A 21,341-nucleotide genomic window follows, 5' to 3' on the forward strand; every position below is an offset into this window, starting at 1 on the left:
AGGGAGGGGGAGAGAGAAACAGAGACAGAGAGAACAGTGCCAGCATTGAGATGCAGGAGAGAACATTATTACAAACCCTAAACACAAAACACGAGAAGGAAATAGGACGAACTCATGTCACACAGTGAAACAACTTCAATCAAATAAATCCTTTGAAAGGAGTAACAGCAAAATCAACACAGGAGGAAAGGAAACCTGAGTCGGTCTTTGATCAACCAAGGTCACCCCAGCTCGAATGGCATTGCTGGTATTCCGACAATAAAAGAAAAAATACACCAATCTTACACAAACTCGGAATACAGAGGAAGGAGGACCATTTCCCAATATATTTTGAGGTCAGCATAATCTAACGCTAAAACCGCATTATTTTCAAACCACGGGGCAATATCCTACACGCGCACAGTGGCAGAAATCCTTAACAAAACGCTAGAAAACCAAGTTAGTAGTTCAGAAACAATAACAGAGAACAGGTGTAGACAGGGTTTGTCCTGGACTTTTAAGATTGTGGGCCAGCGAGAGGGTTCAGTGGGTCAGAGTGTTTGCTGCTAAGCCTGACAGCCTGAGCTGGACCCCTGTGCTGACAGCTGATCTCAGCTTTCTGGGCCTCCCAACAGGGACTGAAGCCCAGTGGCTCCCCAGGAATCCTCCAAGCCTTCAGTACCAGATTGGAGCTGCTGAGGCATGGCATCTCTTGGGCTGATCATTGGCTAGTTCTCAGCCTCTCCAGTGTGCAGACAGCCATGGTTGCAGTACCCATCCTGTATTGTGCAGCCAATCTATTAAATCCCCTCTACTATACATTTATTCTATTGGCCCTCTACCGCTAGAGAACACTAATATACTTGGGGACCACAAGCCCGGCCTCCAGCTGTGCGGGCCATTCCAGCTGACACCAGACATGTGCGGTAACTCATCTCTGATCTTTGCCTGGTCTACACCCACAGACTGCAGTCCATGCCATCCGTGGTATTGACCCAACTTCCTAGTTCCTATCACAGGACAATGAAGCAACACTTGGCTTTATTTTAAGCATTTTTTGGTGGGGGTCCCACAGGTTGTTGACACTTTGTGGAGGATGCACAAATGACCAATCAGTGCTCGAGAAGGAATTAGCACAATTGTCTGTTCAAATCCCAGAATCCTGGCCCTCAGAGGCCTGAGGCTGGAGGGGCTACAGGTTTGAGGTGGCCTAGTCTACATAGTAGGTGCTTGTCAAAAAAAAAGAAAAAAAATCTGTTTAGTTAAATGATGCAACAAGTATTATTTTAAAAAGCATAATGATTTAGTATTTCATAGAACTAAAATGGCTGAGAAGAAAAACAGCAATTTTAGCTTTGGAGCAACTAGGACTTTTGTACATCACCAGTGGGAGTGCACGTAAGTGCAAACTGTTAGACGTAGTCTTAGGAAGTTAAGCATTTATCAGCAATGTTAACTAGCAATGCCATTTATAGCTACTTAGCAAGGTAGCTGGTTCAGTTTTCAGATCTGCAGTAAGAAATTCACAATGAGAGAGGAGGAAGTGGAAGGAAGGGAGAGAGGGGAGGAGGGAGGGGAGGAGGGAAGGAGGGAGGGAGGGGAGGAGGGAGGGAGAGAGGGAGGGAGGAAGGGAGGGAGGGCAGGAGGGAGGGAGGGAGAGGCAGAGAGAGAGAACAATGTAATGGGTTTCCTGATGCTGAATATGCTCATATTGCTTAGGCTTGTCAAAATGGAAACAAAAAATCAAACTTAAATGGGATTAAGCCTGTAGTAACTATGCACCAGTGAGCAGGGAAGTCAGTCCCGGAATCCAAGCCCGGCGCGGTGGGGCTGCTCTTGGCAGCGACGGTGGGAAACCCTGACAAATGGCCTGTTCTCACTAACAAATGACTTACAAGAGGAAGAGAGCTAGAAAGGGAACCAAAGGCTAAATAAGATGCGAGCGTACATCAGAGCAAACACAACTCTAACTGTTCACGACAACGAGGGACCTGACACTGCCTTCCCCGGAGACTGTTTAAACCGCGCTCTAGCTTGTTCTCTCTGCTGCGATCAAACAGGAGCAAAAGCAACTTGGGGAGGAAGGGGTTTATTTCGGCTTACACTGCCAGGTAACCACCGAGGGGAGTCCGGGCAGAAACCTGGAGGCAGGGGTGGAGGCAGAAACTACCCGGAGCACTGCGCACTGGCTTGGCTCCCTCTGGTTCATGCTCATGTTCCACCTGCTTCCTTATAGAACTCAACCTAGGGGTGGCACCACCCACAGTGGGCTGGACCCACCCACGACCGTCCCCGAAGACACAGATTAATCTGATCTAGGCAAGCCCTCTATTTAGACTCCTTCTCAGGTCACTCTCCTCGGTTGTATCAAGTTGACAAGGAGGACTAACCAGGGCATTTGGGATCTGGAAATGTGGCTAAAAATGGTGTCTTTGTTGCGGATGGATGGATGACTGTAGGTTGGAAGGTTGAAGGTGTCCTAAAGCTGATCATGTTTTTTTTCATCATAAAAATCAAAATATAAAAGAACCCACAAGAAATAGGCAAAGTGGAATTGTGAAGATTAATAGAGAGTTTCAATATAGCAGCATCTAGGGTCTCCTAGGAGACAAGCTCTGGGCATGTCCACAAAGGAGTTTCTAGACTGGGTTGAGGTGGGAAGACCCACCCTAAATATGAAGTGCACTATTGCTTTGGCTGGGGTTCTAGACTGAATAAAAAAAAGTGAAAGCCAGCTGCACCGCCACAGTCTGCCCCCCCCCCGTTCCCCCCTCTCCGAAGATGCAGTCTGTCCCCCAACCCTCCCCCCACTCCCCACCGCCAGCTGCACAGCCGCAGTCTCTCCCTGCCACCTGACTTCAGCAGGTACGAGAACCAGCTGCCTCCAGCTCCGGCTGCCAGGCCTCCCCTGGAGTGATAGGCTCGAACTGTGAGCCAGAATGAACCCTTCCTTCCTCAACTTGTTTGTATTTGTCACAGCAAGAAGAGTGACTAACGCAGAAACTGTACAACACCACAACCACACACAGAAAACACAGGCACAAGAGAATTCGGGGTGATGGTTTTCCTTTGGGTACAGGGCTGAGAGCCTGAGAGGAGTACAGAGAGAGCATCTGAAGAAGATGGCAGTTGCCAGGCTTTGTCTTCAGACATGAGCGGCTGCCAGGATTTTTGTCTTACAGTGATTTTTTTTCTTTTTAAGGATTTTGTTTTAAATGCGTACATGCACCCACATGTTAGTAAGAGAGAACCAACTCCCACAAGTTGTCCTCTGAACTCCACATGCATGCCATGGTATATGAACACCCCTGATAAAATAAATAAACAAATAAATATAATTTAATGTTTAAAAATAAAAATTCTATTTGTAGGGTTTTTTTTTAAAGATTTGTTTTTATTTGTGTGTGTGTGTGTGTATGTGTGTGTGTGTGTGTGTAGTGTGTACCGCATGTGTGCACACACCACCTGTGTGGGAGTGCCTGCAGAGGTCAGAATAGGATGTCCCTGGAGCAGGAGCTATAGGATTTGTAAGTCACCTGGTGTGGGTTTAGGGATCTGAGTTCAGATCCTCTGCAAGGGCAGCATATAGTCTTAACTGCTGAGCCATCTCTCTAGTCCTTGGGTTTTTGTTTTAAATAGAGCCTTCCAGACTATTTGTTAAACATGCAGACTCCTGTCTCAGCTCCCAGAGACAGTGGGTCTAAATGAAGACCCCAAACATCAGCTTTAAGAAACTAAGATGTTTGACAGACAGGATGCATATTGGCAGATTATAGGTGCCGGAGACTGACCTACAGGGTCAGAAAAGATAACAAAGTTCTGCTAAGTAGAGAGGTGATCTTAGGGATGGGGGAGGAACACAGATTCAACAGATGTTAACAGAGGTTTGTTCAAAAGGAATCCCGAGGGGCTGGAGAGATGGCTCAATGGATAAGGAGCTTGTCAGGAAAGCACAGAGCTGAATTTGGGTCCCCAGTACATGTGTTAGAAGTGGCTGTACTGTAATCCCAGCACTGGACGGGGCAGAGACTGGTGGGTCCCTGGAGCACACTGGCCTGCCAGGCTAGCCCAGTGGATGAGTCCCAGGTTCAGGGAGAGACACTGTCTCAAAAAATATAGTGGAGAATCACTGAGGAAGACAACCAATGTCACCTCTGGTCTACACACACACACACATACACACACACACACACACACACACACTCACACACAGTCTCTAAATTCCCAGCAGATATTAATATAGGGATTCAGGAGTGAGAAGTCAAGAGTGTAGGTAAGTCCCAGAAATTTTTAAGACCATTTGTTAGTCTGTATTTGTGCAACACTTCATGTCTGTAATACTGGAGAAACAATTGACTATAACAATAATAAACAGCACACAGTCTTCTTTGAGAAGGTTATACACAAATTTCAGGCATTTCCCCCCCCCTTTTTTTACAAAGCTCCTATTGTGGGGTGGGTGTGGTAGCACATGCCTGTAACGCCAGTGTGCAGGAGACTGAGGCAGGAGGCTCATGAGGTCCAGGCCTTCCCTCTGATCTCCTAGATCAACTCAGACCTGTCAGACTCTCTGGTCACTGTTACTGCTCCCTTCTGGGCCAGGCTTCTCCCCAGTCTGTCACCAGAGGTGTATCCTCTGGTCACACACACACACACACACACACACACACACACACACACACACACACCCCGTCACCTCACCTTCTCTAGTCATTCTCTGAATTCCCTCAGTCATCCATCACATTCTCTATTGTATGTCCTTGTTCACTTCCTGTCTTCCTCCACCCCCACATGGAATGTTCTTGCTAGTGAAAAAAAAAAAAAAAAGAAATAAAAAGGAAAGGAAGATGACTGGTCCCCGGTTTCGGCATCAAATGAATGAAAAAAGAAAGAAAAGAAAAAGAAAGAAAAGAAGGAAGGAAGGAAAAGAAGGAAAGGAAAGGACATGACTGCTCATAGGTTTGGTGGAGGAAGTTCACTGCAGATAAAAGGAGGAGCATAGTCAGAGTCAGGAACATCTGATCTGGGACAGTCCCGAGTGGACATGGCCAGACTGAGCTGGGCCATGTGGAGAGAGGGGGAAGGGCAGGGAGAGGGGAGAGAAGGGAACCGGGTGCAGCAGCCAGGGGGCCAAGGGTACAAGGAGAGAAGGTAACCAGAATGGTTAGATTATCGGGGAAGAGCAGCCCAGTCCCCTGGACTGGAGAGTTCAGTGCAGGGGGTGGGTATGCCAGCCAGGAGGACCCTGTAACAGGTTGGGATTGAGGGATGCAGGGAGAACCTGTGACGGGTCTGCTCTGAAATGTGTCACCTCAGGCATTTGTCTCAAGTTTCCTGCCTAGTCCTGGTGCCCACAGCAGTGGGGACAGCAGACAACCACCGAAAGTCATCTCTCTGGACTCCCCTGTAGTTCCGCAGGAGGGAGCTTGCCTAGCATACACAAAACCCTAGACCAGAGCCCCAGAACTGGGGGGGGGTCACAAAAGAAAAAGAAAGGGGGGCTGTAAAATGGATCAGTGTGACTTGCCACTAATCTTGATGGCAGGGAGTTCAATCCCCTGAACCCACATGATGCAAGAGGAGAGAGCCATCTCCTGCAAGTTATCCTCTGACCATCACATGATCGCCATGGCATGCGCATGTCCCTTATAAACATACCCACACACATACAAAATAATAAAGGTTAAAAAATGGGGGGGGGAGAAGAAAAAGACAAAAAGAACACCGGTCCAGCCTTTTTCAGTGAGCCGTTGTTAGCTGGAGCCGGGGGAAACCCTGGGGGCGCTCAACTCAGGCTCAATTCCGATCACGGTCAGTAGGTGGCAGAAAGGCATCGTGGCTGAAGCCGAGATTAAGCCGAGCGCCGAATACCTGGGTTTACCCAAGAGCCATGCTTGCTGTGCGCAGGCCTTGCTGTGGGATGGAGGACACCGAGGACAGTAGACTTCAATGCCTGGTTGGCACTGGCCGGGTGACCCACGAAAGTTGCTCCATGTGGGTCCGGAAAAAGCCCGGAGGACTTCCGGGGCCGTGGGTAGAAGTCTGGATCTGCAGAGATCCAGCGGCCACCTCAGGCTTCAGCCTTGTACCTCCCGCAAGCTCCACCCACTGTGCCCCTGTGCCCACGGCGGGACACCGGTGAGGGCAAGCCGCCAGCTCGCTGGCTCCCGCAAGCCTCCAGCTGCCCCTGCACAACCCGCAGCAGCTCGCGGGTGCATCCTCTCCCAGCCTTGTTCGGGCTGTCGCGCCTGTTCCCGTCTGGGAATGCGGAACTCCTCCTGCCCCTTCCCTTCTCCACGACCTTGGTACTTGAATCACCGGGAAGCGAGTCTGAAGAAAGCGTCAGTGTTCCCCGACCCCAGATTTCCTCGGCCTGCTGGCTCCAGAGCTCTGCACAGGCGGCGCCCTCCACTCTGTCCTGCCTGGCTCGAGGGCCCAGCCGCTTCCTGCAGGACTTCGAAGCGTCCTCACCCATAATGGGTTTTGCTCTTGATATTCAAACCGTGGTTTCTCACCCTTGGTCCTCTTCTTCCTGCAGCCCTGCCTTCCTCCTCTGTAGCACACCTCCCTGAGAGACTGGGCAGCTCCTTCCTCACACTCCTTGGACCCTGCAGCCCTCAATGACATCAGAGTTCTTCATGTTGGCTTACTCACTCTTACCCCAGCAGCCTCGGACACAGCTGAGCGGCCTCCCCTTCCTCGGTCAGGACTATGAAGGACACCCAACACTGCTCTCTCAGAGACTGAGCCTCTAGGCCTCCCTTGGAGGTCTGTGTGTCTCCTCAAACTTGATGAAGCAGTCTTGATTTCCACCCTCCCAGTCCCCTGTCCATGAAAGGGCGGGCCTGGTCCGAAAGCCCTGGGTTCACTTCTACTTCCGCCCATCCCCACCCCTTCTTCTACAGGGCTGACAGGAGTCTCCCTGCCACCTCTGCCTCCACCTCTGTACTCTACCTTCACCTGCTCGAATTAACATAAAAACCCTGCCTTAGTAAGATGCTTGTCGGGCCAGCCTGGACTCTCTTCCTGTGGGCCAGCCTGGACCCTCTTCCTGTGGGCCAGCCTGGACCCTCTTCCTGTGGGCCAGCCTGGACCCTCTTCCTGCCTCATCTGAACCTCCCTTCTCTACTCACTCACATGGGTCGTCTGACCTTTATTTGGAGTTCATCACCCTGACCTTCAGACTTGCTCTTTTCCATGCAGGGTTCTCTTGGATGCTCTGCCACACTTCCTCTAGGCCTCTGAGAGATCACATCACCTGGCCCCTGAGCTGCAGGCTGCTCACTTACTCCTCTTCCTCTTCATTTTTCCTAAGCTCCCACGTCACTTTGCCATTAACCTGTGTGTTTGTTTATGCCGCTTCTTACCTGTAAGGCAAGGTTTTTCATCTCGTGTTGAACATGGGTCCTTTGGGTTTAAAACAGCACTAGGCTGGTGGACAGATGGATGGATGGAAGGATGGATGCATGGATGGATGGATGACTGATGGCTGGTGGGTGGGTGATAGATAGATAGATAGATAGATAGATAGATAGATAGATAGATAGATAGATAGATAGATAGATAGATGAATGGTGGATAATGAATGGAGGATGGATGGATGGATAGTGGATTGCTGGATGGATGAATGAATTACAGGTGGGTGACTGATAAATGGATGGATGGTTGATAATGAATGGATAGATGGATGACTGATGGCTGGTGGATGGGAGATAGATAGATAGATAGATAGATAGATAGATAGATAGATAGACAGATAGATGAATGGTGGATAATGAATGAATGATGGATGATGGATGGATGGATAGTGGATTGATGGATGGATAGTGGATGAACAGGTGGGTGAATGATAAGTGAATGGATGGTTGATAATGAGTGTATGAATGGTGGATGCATGATAGGTAGATAGATGAATGGATGAAAGATAGATGAATGTGGGTGGACAATGGTTGGCTGACTGCCTGGACGGATGGATGAATAAATGGGTGGATGGTAGATGAATGAATAAATATATATATGAGTATTCAGAGTTCTAGAGAATTACACCCACAGAACAAGCAGAATACACCAGCTCTTGCATCTAAATAGTTTTGTATTTTCACCAAAGCCAAGCCATATCTGTACTTTGGAAACTCCTTTGATAGATAGATAATGTTTCCACTCCCAATTTGTAAGCTCTGGAAAGGCCCAATGAGTAGCACAGCATCCTGAAGGCTGAGCCTTTCCAACGTCTGTAGGAGGTGTCTGCAACCCACATCTTCCATGGGTTGTCTGGGGGAGAATTCTCTTCAGTTCGAAGATGCTGGAAGATTCATTCAGACGGTGGAGCTAGGCTGTGACACAACCCTGGCAGGTCAGGAAAGCCTTAGCAGAGACTGTGGATCCCAGAAAGCCTCATCAGGAGAAGTTTAGAAAGCACACAGGAGGGGTGGGCTGTCCCCCACCCCCACCCCCACACGAGCTCACTGCAAAGCACTCTTTTTCCCCAGGAGACACAGTCTTTTTTTTCTTTAGATTAGGGTGCCTAGCCCTGAAGGGGGGTACTCCTGTGTCAGCGTAAGTCCTAGCCTCCCTGTCTCCCTTATCACCCCCACCATGGGGATTCCATTGTCTAGGGAGAGAGTCAGAAGGGATGCCAAGCCAGCCACCCAGGACATCCAGCGGGTACTTCAAGCCTGCTCAGGAAGGACAATAGCTTTCAGTGTGTAAAAGGGTCTTGCTAGTGCAGAAGAGGCTAGACCTCTGTTTCCCCCAAGGGCCTACTCCTCCGCCCTCTGACCTTAAGCCTTCCCCATTGGGCATACCATACCAGGTGCCTCTCCATTCTGGCCATGTCCTGGCCTAAGGTGCTGACTCCAGTAGGCTCCTGTGGAAAAGTTGTTATAGTTCAAGAGGTTCCCAGGGCTCCCCCTCCTCTGACGGTGAGTACTGAGCTGGGCAGAGCAGGCTCCCCAGGGCAGGGGTTCTTCTGGGGTACAATCCTGAGAATTTGGGGCACTATCACAAGCCACTAGAGCCAGGAGGGTTTGGGCCAGGGCACCAAGGGCTAGGTGGGTCCATAGACTGCTTGCTTCTACTCCCACTGAGACATCCACAAGGTGCAGCTGCCCAGACAACCTGACTTACCTGGGGAGAGACCAAGACCCAGTCAACCCCACAGACAGAGGTCTGTGGCAAAGTGAGGTGAGACCCACTAGGCCCTGCTAGGGTCAATGTGAAGAACAGAGTGTTTCCTAGGCCCAGAGCTCCCAAGTTCAGCTACCAGTTTACATTGCCAGGCCCAGAGAAAGCTCCCCACAGCTGCCGCCCCACACCCTTCCCCTTGGTCACCTGATCTGGGGGCTCATGGCATCGTAGACCGTTATGATTGGGAAGCCATTGAAGGTGGAACTCATGGAGCTCTTGTAGGCACCCATGTCAGGGAAAATCAGCCAGTCACCCACATCCAGCTCCGGCAGCTGCATCTCCTTCGGGAAGAGCCTGTCAAAGGCGTCACATGTGGGGCCATAGAGGGTGCAGGGGAAGAGGCGGGGCTCCGAGGGGAACTCCTGCAGGGGGAAGGAGATGAGGTCAGAGAAGGAAGGGTCTCACTGCATCGCTAGGATGTCAGGCACGGCCCTGGGAGACGTGTGGCCACCCAGCAAGGATGGCACCATTCAACCCCAGTGAACAGTGACAGAGTGGCCGTTCTGGCCAGCCTTTAGGACACGCTCAAAGGCCCTGCCTAGATTTCGCATCACACCAGGGTCATTCTCAACCTACCAGCTCACAAACGCATCACGTGTGCATGCTGAGGACCCAAAGACCGGGTCTCAGAATCCACTGCACACTGGAGTCACCTGGGCATTTAAATCTATTTATACATATGAGAGCATGGCCGGGCAGTGGGGACTTGGACAGCTTGGCCGGCAGCCCTAATGTGAAGAAGGAAGCTTGGGATCCACTACTCTCCAAGTCTCCCGCATCTCCAACATTCCAGAGCTCTAGAAACACACACACACACACACATACAGCACAGAGAGATGCACATGGAAGCATCCTGAGCTGATCAGACCCATGCAGCCTCCACAGACACACAGGCCTGCCCAGGCATGGATCACCAGGTGTGCCCTAGGAAACACAGATGTGTGCATGCAATGCCTTGCACCCATGCCCAGCATGACAACCTGCAGAGCATGGGTGACCTGAGACCCTGCCCCTTGGGTCAGGGGCTGGACTTGGTGGTTTCAGGACACAGAAGGTCCCCTTACCTTCACCACAATGGGTGTCCTGGGGACAGGCTCCCTGAGGAAGATTCGGAAGGCACCATAATAGCCCTCATTGAGATAGTATGCCAGCTTCCTTTGGCCTCCTGGGAACAGGGAGTGAACAGGATGAAGTGTGCTTAGCTAGGTCTCCCTAATGAGTCCCAACTCGCTTGGGAGAGGCCGGCTGCCCAGTGAGGCAGAACTCCTGCCTTGTCCTAAGGGTCTTCCCCAGCCCCCTCCTGTCATGGCTAGATGCATGGCGCTGGGCCCCACTGCCCTCCGCTCCCCACACAGGAACACTGAACAGCAGCAACTGATGTGACGATCTGTTTTAAGCTCCACGAGTACTCATGTGAGGAGTATATGAATCCTCTTGCCTACACTTATTGGATACCATGACCCCTGCACACAGTTGGAGAAATTGAGTCTTGCCAGAAGTCCACAGGAGTAGGCAATGCGCTGGGATTATCCCCAGACGCAGGTTCAAGTGCTTGGACTAGGTCCCCAAGTGCCTGTTGTGTGAGTCAGGACAGGAGCAGAGGCTTTTATTTGATGTCTCACTCAGACCGGGCCAGTGCATACATTTCCTTTCTTTAAGGAATGCCTTGTTAACTGCGTTTCCTACCTTCTTTCCTTCCTTCCTCTCTTTCTTATCTACATGGTGCTGGTGGATTGAACCCAGGGCCTGGCTTTTGCTAGGCAAGTGTTCTACCATTGAACTATATCCGCAGATCTTGGCTTTTGAAATGGGATCTCACCATGTAGCCCAATATGGCATTGAAGCTGTGACTTTTTGCCTCAGCCTCCCGAGTGCTGGGATTGCAGGCAGATGCCACCACACCCCGCTTTATCTTAGGTTTGTGTTTGTTGTTTGTTTGTTTGTTTGAGATAAACTCCCATAGCCCACACTGGCCTGTGTAGTGTAGGCTTGTCTTGAACTCACGAACTGCCTCCTCATCCTGGCATCGCAGGTGGGCACCAGCATATCTAGTCTTTGCATATCTATTCTTGACACTCTGACATCTGGGCTCTGCAGACACAGAAGTCTGACCTTCTCTGGATAACTAATTCCTAGAGGCAGTAATTGTCCCCACAAATGGCCTCCCTCCGTGTACAACCACCAGTCCAGCACCCAAGCGGCCATCAGCTTCCTTTTTAGATGTATTTATTTCACATGTATGAATATTTTGCCTGCATGTGTGTCTGAACACCACATTCATGAAATACCCATGGAGGCCAGAAGAGGGCGTTAGAACTGACGTTCCAGACGGTTGTGAGCCACCATATGGGCGCTGAGAATTGTCCTCTGAGGTAGCATCAAGTGCTCTAAACTGCTGACCCCCTCTCTGGCCTGCTGATTCATTTCGTGAGCTGTCCCTGTTCCAGCCACTTTCTCCTGGGGATTGTCACCCTGGGATGAGAGACCAGCCTTACACTCTGGAGCCGGCTGAAATCACCAGAACCAGCCAGAACAAAGCCTGTCTTGGATGCCCAACCTCATCATTCCCTCCCTCATAAATCACAATGGAGGTGGAGTGGAGTGTCTCACATCTGTAATCCCAGCACTCAGGAAGCTGGGGCAGGAGAGTTGCCACAAGTTCCAGGTCAGCCTAGACTACACAAGACCCTATATCCACAAACAAGCATCACAGCGAAGATGCCAGCCAGCTTACTCTCCCTTCTCGCCGGATCCACTCTGTGTGGATAATTCATGCAGGGACTCCTGTCTCTGGGAAACTGTGTAAAAATTGCTCGGAGACAGCTGTCTCCATGTAAGCATGCCTTGCCGTAGCTAATTAGAACAAATCCTTAGGACAAATCCTGGGTGTGCTATCAAATGGTGCCCAACTCTGACAGCACCTGCGGCTGCAGACGGCTCCCTCCCTCAGAACACTCGGCCTCTGTTGACGTTACTCAAACAAGCATGTGGCCGCTTTCCCCCAGCTCCCTCACACTCTTGTTCTATGACTCCCAGATCCCAGACACATTGGCCTACCAAGCCTGTTCTTCTCAGCCGTCTTAGTCTTTCTTCACAACACTCCCCCCGAGCCCGCATCCAGGACTCCAGTCAGACTCTCTTCACATCCGGGCAATCAGCGGCCATTTGGATGCTGACTCTGAGCACAGATTTTCTCACCTCCGGTTTTGGTACTTTCTCCTCCCTATCTCCTTAACCCCAATTCCAATGGTACCCAGACCAGTTCTGGATTGAGTTCGTCGTGATGCTAGGGATGAAGGGCACCAGCCCCGGAGTCAGGAAGACATGGGCTGGATGCTCTACTGACTGACTGTGCTGCCTTGGACAAGTCACTGGCCCTCTCTGAGTCTTGAGGTCTACATGTTCATTGGGGGGGACTCAAAGCTGTCTCACGAGATTGGTGAGCAGACATGAGGTCAAATATGTATTTCGGCTGTCATTGACTTCTGCAGATTGGCAGCTTTTGCTTCTGTTGATGTAATGAATAACGAGCCCCCAAATCCTTGTGATTGGCTGTGGTACAGTGACAGAAGACAGGTGGGCTACACCCCAGCATCCTCCAATGAGACACTTCGTCAAAGGACCAGGGGAGGGGACCAGAGTGACCGGTAAATATTTACACGCCAGTGTCACTCAGTTCCAAAGATCCAAGAGTGCTAACCCTGTGGCTGCAGACCTGGGAATATTCTCGATCTTGCCATAAAAAAACATTTCTGGTTCATTCTCTGGGAACATGGCAACCCCATCTCCCTCTCACACTCAGAGGCAAAATAGCTGAAGGGCTCTCCTGGGAGACACACCATGATGAGGGTCAAAAGTTCCTGTCACCAGAGGATGTCAGCCTTAGGGATGCGTCTGATCACGGCAGTCAGCAGCCCTGCTTTATCTGTCATGGGAGTTTGTACTCGAGTACTCTGTTAGTGATAGAAACTGTCACCTCCTGCACCCCAGGGGCTGCTCATGGTTGACTAGGTTTAATAATGGGTGTCGAGGGCCTTGGGGGCTGAACCTTGCCATTGTTCCCTCAGTGACGGGTAGACTTACCCACTACCAAGAAGAGCACCTTGGCTCTGTCCTTCACCGTCACCTTCCCCCTTCTGGGGACAGTAAGCAGTGCACAGACAGGGCCGGTCCAGTGCCCAGCTCTGATCTCACTTCCCATTCCCCAACCCACGGTCCAGCCTCTCCCTGAGTCCTGGGGACACCTGGACAGTGGCCACACCTGGCACCCACCTGGCTCCAGCGAGGCCTTCTTGGCTATGATATTCACAACAGCTGTGCATACAGACTCTGCATAGAATCGGCCAGGCTCCGCAATGACCTGGACACCAGTGCCCTCCGGGAAGTACTCGGCCCGGGCAGCATTGATCACTCTAGCCATCTGTGGAGACAGACCCAGCTCTCTGCTGAATCCTGAGTCTCTGCAACTGTCATGACCAGCACCCCCCCCCATCCTTTGCCCCTACAATAGCCATTCAGACAACAAGCTCACCTCCTCTTATTCAAAAAGAAACAGGTAGAAACGAAGCTAAGAGAGGCCAAAGTGCATACATAGCCTGCGTGCGGTCCTGGCACCCTGAGGGATGTGACATTGCAAATAATTGACGCATGGTCAGCAGACACAGAATGTCTCCATGGTCCCCTGAAGCTAAGGGACCATGAGTGTCCATCCACCAGGCCTAGCCAGGGCCAGCTGTGTCTAAAGAAGAACGCAGAGGCTGTAGGGGTAGTTTGGGGTATAACACCTGCCTCATGAGAGGCTGGAGATGAAGAAGAAGAAGACAGGAGGAGGGAGGAGAAGGAGCAGGAAGAAAAGGGGTAGGGATGAGAGGGAGACAGGAGGGGAGGAGGAGGAAGAGAAGGAAGAGGGAGGGGGAGGAGGAAGAAGAGGAGAAGGAAGAAGAGGAGGAGACCATTGTTCAATGTAGCTCCTGACCTTGGACCAAAGCTGTGAAGCAACAAAAAGACGTACAACAAGCAGGTGCACACACTCAGACGCACTCACGGCCACACATGTGGTCCGGTGAATCACACATGCTGTCAGAATCAAACCACAGAGCCCGCAAACAGACTCCCAGTTATGCAGGGTTCTGGGTCCAAACCACACAGGCGTGCGCACACACTTCTCCCCCGATCCCAAGCTGCTGTACCCCGACGGCCCCTCATGCCCTGAGGCCATCCATCTCACCTCCTCAAATTTAGCTTCAGAGCCCTCAATTCCAGGGAAGCCCCCACCAAGATCCAGCAGACTCATGTGGTGGCCAGCCCGGCGGCCCATCTCAAACACACGACGGCAGTCCGCGATGGCCTGCCTGTAGCTCTGGGGTGTCTGGCAGTCAGAACCCACGTGGAAGCTGAGCGTGGCCGTTGGTGTGGAAGACACACGGGGGGAGATTCAAGTCAGTGTGAGGACAGAGGCACTGAGGAACACCCACCCAGGGGTTTCGAGACCAATGCCAGCCAGTGCCAAGGTGATACTGGCCCACTTGGCACCCATAGATGTTTGTGGCCTTGGTCACACCAGGCGTCCTCATGGAAACACACATCCCATAGTCATCCAATCAGGGCTAATGACAAAGTAATGTTTTTCCTCAGCTGCCCACTCCCAACACCTTTGTTGAAGGGGTTCCCCTTCTCTTACCTAGAACCCCACAACCCGGTGCCCCCTGAAGGTAAACTGAGAAACCAATTCTGGTTAGAGGGCATGAAGTGAGTGAATATTTCTCGTCAGATGCAAAGCCTGGCTGGCCAGATGGCCCAGAGAGTAAAGGCACTCGCTGCCAACCCCTCCTGAGATCAATTCCTGAAACCCACTCGGCGAGAGAAAACTGACTCCTGAAACTTGTCCCCTGACCTCCACGTGTGCACCATGGCATGTGCACACACATAAACATAGTAAATAAATGTAAAAAAAAATTAATTAATTTTTTTAATAAAAAACATTGTAAGGGGCCATGAAAACATAACAAATGACTCTCTTTTTAAAAGTAGTATCTCATATAGCAAAAGCTAGCCTCCAACTTGTTATATAGCCAAAGATGACCTTGAACTTCTGACCCTCCAGCCTCCATCTCTGGAGTGCTGGGATTACAGGGTGCATACCAGGCAAGAACACTACCATCTAGCTATGTCTCTAGCTCTGCCCACACGCCCCCTTTTTTTTTTTTTGAGACCCAGTTTCCTGTTGTCCAGCCTGCCCTTGATCTTGTCACTCTCCTGCCTCTGCCTCCTGGAGTGCTGGGGTTAGGGCTGTGTGTCCACAAAACCAGGGCTCAGAATCCCTTAAAGAGTAAAATGAATGCACGGATCCCAGAGGAATGAAATGCAAAAAATTTCAAACCGAGACTCGATCTGTAAAGTGATTAGACCCCAAGGGAAGAAAGGAAATCAGCAACATCCATCCTGACTTCATTTAAAATTCCAATTTTTCTCATCATGGAGATTTTTGCATTTGTTTTGATTTTTTTTAAATACTGTTTGAAAATGTTATATATCTGGAGCGTTAAGTTTTTGATGTTTACTTCAATTTGTCCCCTAGGCTATTAGTGCCTCACACCCTCTAGGCCTAGAAAACGCACAAAGCAGAGGTGTCCCTGAGAGTCCTTGGCTGCCTGGGGACAGCAATAGAAATCAAGACAGGAAAGGCCAGTGCTCACTTACGAGGCCCCCACCACGGCCAGCCCCAGCTCTCTGGCAGCCTGGAGCAAGCGTCCGCATGCCTCCAACTGAGCGCCGAACTTGGCATTCAGCGGGAAGGTGCTTCCACTGTCCTGGGTCTGGATTCGAAGGACCAGCCTGGAGGGGGAAGGAGGGAGGGTGGCATGGGTGCACAGGAACCCCGAGGCCCTCCAACCTTCCCACCCACCCCTGCCTAGTTGCTCCCAACTACCCAGCATGGAGACCAAGGAGTAAAACATGTTATTTACAGAACTTTGCCAGGCAAGAACAAGTGAGATAGAATGGCACAGTTAAACTTTCTAAAGAGTCCGAGGTATAAGCTGGGTGGTGGTGGCACACGACTTTAATCCCAGCTCTTGGGAAGGAGAGGCAGGCAGATGTTTGAGTTCGAGGCCAGCCTGGTCTACAGAGTGAGTTCCAAGACAGCCAGGGCTATGCCGAGAACCCCGGCTTGAAAAACCAAACAGAGATGTCTCACACCTTTCCTGAGATCACACAGCATATGGCTGGCTAATGAATGTGAAATGTAGCTCCTGACCTTGGACCAGAGCTATGAGGCAACAAAAAGAAGTTTGGTCTGACTCTAGTACAAGTACTTTTCCTATGATGTCATGGATGCCAGACCTTCTCATGCCAAGCTCTGTCCAGTGCCATTGCAGAGACAAGGTCTATTTGGTACTAACGTGCTCCTGACAAGGTACTGGGCCTCCGACTGAACCCTTGGGCCTGCAGCCTGGCCATCTTGTTGCCCAGAGGTTTTCTTGGAGCCACCTTCTGCCTGGTTGCTGAGGCGCAGATCCATCTGTCGGAGTCCCTTGTACACTGTTTCCCCTTGTACCTCCGCCACCTCACCTAGCTCCGGGGTGGTGCTGGGCCACCTTAGTCAGTTCCTCCTCACTGTCGAAGGTCAGAAGCTGCACCCCACAGCGGGCTGCGTACTGGATGTGGGAGACGGCTTTGCAGGGGTTGGCGAAGATGATCCGTGAGGGGGCCACGCCCAAGCCCAGCACCTGCTCCAGCTCCCCCTGGCATGAGTGAAGGCCAGAGTCGGGGCTGCCCTGCTGTCCCTGCCTTCCCTGACTCTTTGGGGACAGGACCTTAGCTTGAACTAGTGGGGATACCTGCCAATGAACCTCCTTCTGGGACCAGGTCCTTCACTGGGAGAGTCAGGTCCCAAAGAAACCTCACTCAGTACCTGTGGCCCCTCCCAGCACCTCCCACCCTGCCCCCTACCCTGAACCGCTCCCACCCACCCAGAGCTGGGTTTTCTTCCCTTCCCCCAACTTCTGTTCCTGTATGACTCGGGCATTTTGTGTATTCGCTGTCTCGGTTCCATCTGCCCTCTTGGTCTTCTTGTCCTCCTCTTCTCTCTCTCTTCTCTTCCTCTTCCTCTCACTGCCCCTTCCCCTCCTCTCATGGCCCAGTCTATTCTGCTGGCCATGTTCTGTCTGGACTCTTCCAGATGCCTCGGACTGTTCTCTCCCTCATGTCTACAATAAAACCTTCTCCTCAACCATACCTAGGAGCCATCATGTCCTTGTTTTCATCCGGTGTTGCTCCCATTTTAAAGAGGGAGAAAGTGAGGCTCAGACGGGTGACTGGCTATGCCGGGAAGGGATCCGGTCCCCTAGTTTGGATTACCTGGTCTTGTCACATAGTCACGTGCAAGGCTGACCATGTCAATTTGCTCTTTTATTCATTTTAAAGCACCCAAGGGACGGGGCTACCTCCCCGCTACACTCCGCTCAGCTGGCGGAGTGATGTATAGTGTACACAAAGCCCTGGGTCCATCAGCACCCAGTGAACTGGTGGCCTGTGCCTGTAATCTCAGCACTGGCAAGGTAGACGTGGGAGGACCAGACGTTCAAGGTCATCCTTGACTATGTAGTGAATTCTAAGCTAGCCTGGACTACATTAGATTCAGAACAAATAAAAACCACTAGTGTGGGCTGGAGAGATGGCTCAGAGGTTAAGAGCACCGACTGCTCTTCCAGAGGACCTGAGTTCAATTCCCAGCAACCACATGGTGGCTCACAACCATCTGTAATGGAGATCTGGTGCCCTCTTCTGGCCTGCAAGCAGAACACTGTATACATAATAAATAAATAAATCTTTAAAAAAAAAAAACCCATTAGTGCAATAACAACAAAAAAAGCCTTGAGCCCTCAACATGGCAGCCACCATCTTGGAGGCCAGAGTCCCCCATTCCTGATCTCCTGAGCATTGGGCAGTATTTCTCCAGAAAGTGGCAGGCCCATAGGGAGGTGGTTGGCAAGCTGGCACAGGCTCACCTGACTGGCACAGTCAAAGCCAGTGCCCAGGGCAGCCAAGACAAGCAGCACCCTGGGCCTGTTATTACACTTCACTGCATAGAAGGGCTGGACTTGGGGCAGGGCCTGGAGGAAGGTCTGATGGCGGCTGGCCAGCACATCCAAGTCAGCCACCATGAAGGGGTCCTGGCGGCCCTGTTAGAGCAAGAACAAGAGAAGGAGATGAGGAGTGGGTCAGGTCCTGGAGTCCTCTCCACTCTATGACAAAAGCATTACTGTTCCTCTCATTCTCTTCCTCTCCTTCCATTTCACTTTGTGAATTTTTTGTTTGTTTGTTTTTTTGTGTAGCCCTGGTTGTCCTGGAACTCACTCTGTAGACCAGGCTAGCCTCGAACTCAGAGATCTGCCTGCCTGTGCTTCCCGAGTGCTGGGATTAAAGGCATGTGCTACCACCTCCCGGTGCTGTTTCTCCCTTTTTAAGGGCCAGGGAAAACAAAGGCTTGGTTGGAAAATCAGTGGCTTGAGGTCACACAGCAAGAACATGACAAAGAGAGAATTGATTTTTTTTTTTTAATAATTTTTTTTTCTTTTGAGACAGGATCTCTCTATATAGCACTAACTGTCCTGGGACTTGCTGTGTAGACCAGGATGGCCTTGAACTTATAGACATCTGCCTGCCTCTGCCTCCTGAGTACTGAGATTAAAGGCGTGCACCACCACATCGGGCAAAGAAAGGATTTGAACTCTGGTCTTTTTAGTCTCTTAAAACAGAGGTGCAGGGAGGCAGCTATCTGTAGACCAAAGCTGGAGACAGATGGCTTCAGCCCCAGACAATGGCTTGGTTGAGGGTAAAGCCCGAGTGTCAGGGAAGGGAAGGGAAAGAACAGCAGAGTTCACTCAGGACCCCGGTGCAGGCCCTGGGAAAGCCTGGTCAGATGGCCTCCAAGCTGTAAACCAGAAGCCTTCTTGGGTACCAGCAACAGAGGAGGTTGGACTCACCCTCTCTCCTTACCTCGATGGAGAGCTCCTGGATCTTCCTCAGGACCAACTGCCGGGCAGATCCCCCTGGTCCCAGAATGATGGGCTCTGACGGCCACAGGCTTCCTGAGGCTCCTAGCTGCTCCCTCGGGTCTCCAGGGTGGATGCTCATCCCCGAGACTCCAGCTGAGGTGTTCTCTGGGCACAGTTCTGACATCCTAGAAAAGACAGCTCTGTGGACCCAGTCTTCCTTCCTCAGGCCCTGCTGCCCCTCCCACAGCCAAGTCATTGATGCCTGGGCCCCATTCAGCGCCAAGAACTCCACCAAACTCTGTGATACTTTCAACCTTTACAGCAGGCTACTGATGGCCCATGGCCTGAGTCATGGATGCCAGTGACAAGCAAGACACATCAGCCATTCCCTCAGAACAGAAGCATATGACTCTCCCCCCAGGCTCCTTCCCACATGCTCGCCACTCAGGATGAGAACCTGAGACTCAGTAGAGCGATTGAGTCCAACTGTATATCATAGGACATTAGAAGTGAGACCTGTGACCACTCCTCAAGGAGTGTCTCAGATTGCATGGGACTGTGTCTATGACCCTTCCGCACATGACTCACCTTGTGGACATTATGACCTGCTTCCTCAAGTACAGCGCAGGAGAGCTGGGGTGATGAGAAAATATCTGTGGGGAAATCTGGTCCCAACAAGATCTCAGGGTGCAAGAAGCCTACCTTCAGCCCAAACCTCCGGGAAAGACCTTCCAAGGAACACCTACCAACAGGTGTTCAGGATGGGGACACCTGTGGAAAGCAAGCACTGGCCACCTTTAGAAGCGGGAGAGCCCCGAAAGCCTTTCAATCCTCCTCTTCCCCAGAGGTGTCCAGATCACTCCATACAGGGGTGGGTCTGGGTAGAATCTCGTCTCCAACACTAGTCGGGTGGCCCTGGAGGCTGGAGCAGGTGCTGGGCTCTCAGGGTATCTCTTGCTTTCTGCTGCCAATTTAACTGGGATGCCGAGCCTGTTTGTGTCACTCCATCTCGCTCCACCCTCCCTCTCCTTACCCTCCCTTTCTGGGAGAGCCTCTAAGGCTTCCCTGTGACCTGATGACCATCCCAGGATGGAACCACCACCTTGAGGCAGGGCCAACTCTAGGATGTCAGCTGTCAATTTTTGAAGGCTTACACCCCCACCTGCAAGCTACAATCCAAGAAGATCCAATATTATTCCAGCAAATAATGACCAGGCTCCTATTCATGCGACCCCTCCTTCCTGGGCAGAATGGGTACACCAGGGGCAAGCTACACAAGGGGCCAGGTCTTCCTGTGACAGGAGCGCTAGAGACATGGTCTGTCTTAACCCAGAAATCAAGCCCACTCATTAGTCCCTTCCTATAGCCCACCTCCTGCCTGCAGCCTCTCTGTGGTCCTCCCTCTGTGGGACAGCAGATGGCAAAGCCGCCTTCCCACTCTAAAAACGTGGCCGTGGGTGCATCAGCTGACTGTTCTGAGCTTCAGTTTCCTCATCTGGAAAATGGGATCTCGGGGAACAAGAGGAGAAATCTGTGGAATAAGAAGCATACAAGGCCTTGCTGCCACTGCTACTATCCAATGCCCATTGCTGCAGAATGCCTGGCTTGAGAGGAACACGCGCGTGCGCGCGTGCGCGCGCGCACACACACACACACACACACACTGACAGACAGACACACATGCACACACTTGTCTTTTGAGGTCATAGAGTCTCCTGTGTTGATTAAAATGAGAGCCCAGTAAAAACGGTGTTTCTCACAACCCACAGGACCTAGCATGCTGTCAGGATCATGAGAAAGAATGAATGGGCCGAAGATGGACTCTGAGCAGGAGGCTTCAGCCACTGGCCAGCAAGGACAGGCTCACAGAACAAACTGTGGGTGGCACAGAGAATAGCTTGTGCCAATAAAATTGATGTGAGATTGTTCAGAAAGCGAAATGTGTGTGTTTTTTTTTATGTCTGATGTTTTGCCTCTGTGTGTGTCTATGCAACATGTGCATGCTTGGTGCCCACAGAGGACAGAAGAGGGCACTGGGTCCCCTGGAACCAGAATTACAGATGCTTGTGAGCCACCATGTAGATGGTGAGAATCGAACCTGAGTCCTCTGAATGACCAGTCGGTGCTCTTAACCACTGAGCCATCTCTCCAATCTCTAAACATGTGTTTTTAAACGAG

At 51.2% G+C, this 21,341-nt stretch overlaps 1 protein-coding gene across 1 annotated transcript; it reads right to left on the reverse strand.

Moving 5' to 3' along the window:
• Positions 1–8,055: 8,055 nt before the first annotated feature.
• LOC102924211 (ornithine decarboxylase 1-like) lies at positions 8,056–20,694 on the reverse strand. The gene is made up of 12 exons (XM_006975686.3): positions 20,535–20,694; positions 19,752–19,934; positions 19,165–19,348; positions 18,174–18,347; positions 16,735–16,907; positions 15,865–15,999; positions 14,393–14,558; positions 13,438–13,585; positions 10,230–10,330; positions 9,310–9,527; positions 8,789–8,845; positions 8,056–8,354 (listed from the first exon to the last, which is right to left on the reverse strand). Exons 2-11 carry the CDS (start codon positions 19,760–19,762, stop codon positions 8,821–8,823), a joined length of 1,335 nt encoding a protein of 444 aa, XP_006975748.3. The 5' UTR covers positions 19,763–19,934; positions 20,535–20,694; the 3' UTR covers positions 8,056–8,354; positions 8,789–8,820.
• Positions 20,695–21,341: the final 647 nt, after the last annotated feature.

The sequence above is a fragment of the Peromyscus maniculatus genome, chromosome 2 (assembly GCF_049852395.1).
Source record: "Peromyscus maniculatus bairdii isolate BWxNUB_F1_BW_parent chromosome 2, HU_Pman_BW_mat_3.1, whole genome shotgun sequence".
Taxonomy (NCBI): Eukaryota; Metazoa; Chordata; class Mammalia; order Rodentia; family Cricetidae; genus Peromyscus; species Peromyscus maniculatus.

What these genes read in the sequence shown, in the direction of transcription:
- LOC102924211 (XM_006975686.3), bottom strand. An exon ending in TCCAGGAGCTCTCCATCGAG is followed by an intron (nt 18,348 to 19,164) that starts GTAAGGAGAGAG and finishes TTGCTCTAACAG; the next exon opens with GGCCGCCAGGACCCCTTCAT. An exon ending in CAGCACCACCCCGGAGCTAG is followed by an intron (nt 16,000 to 16,734) that starts GTGAGGTGGCGG and finishes TTCCCCCTCCAG; the next exon opens with GCTGGTCCTTCGAATCCAGA.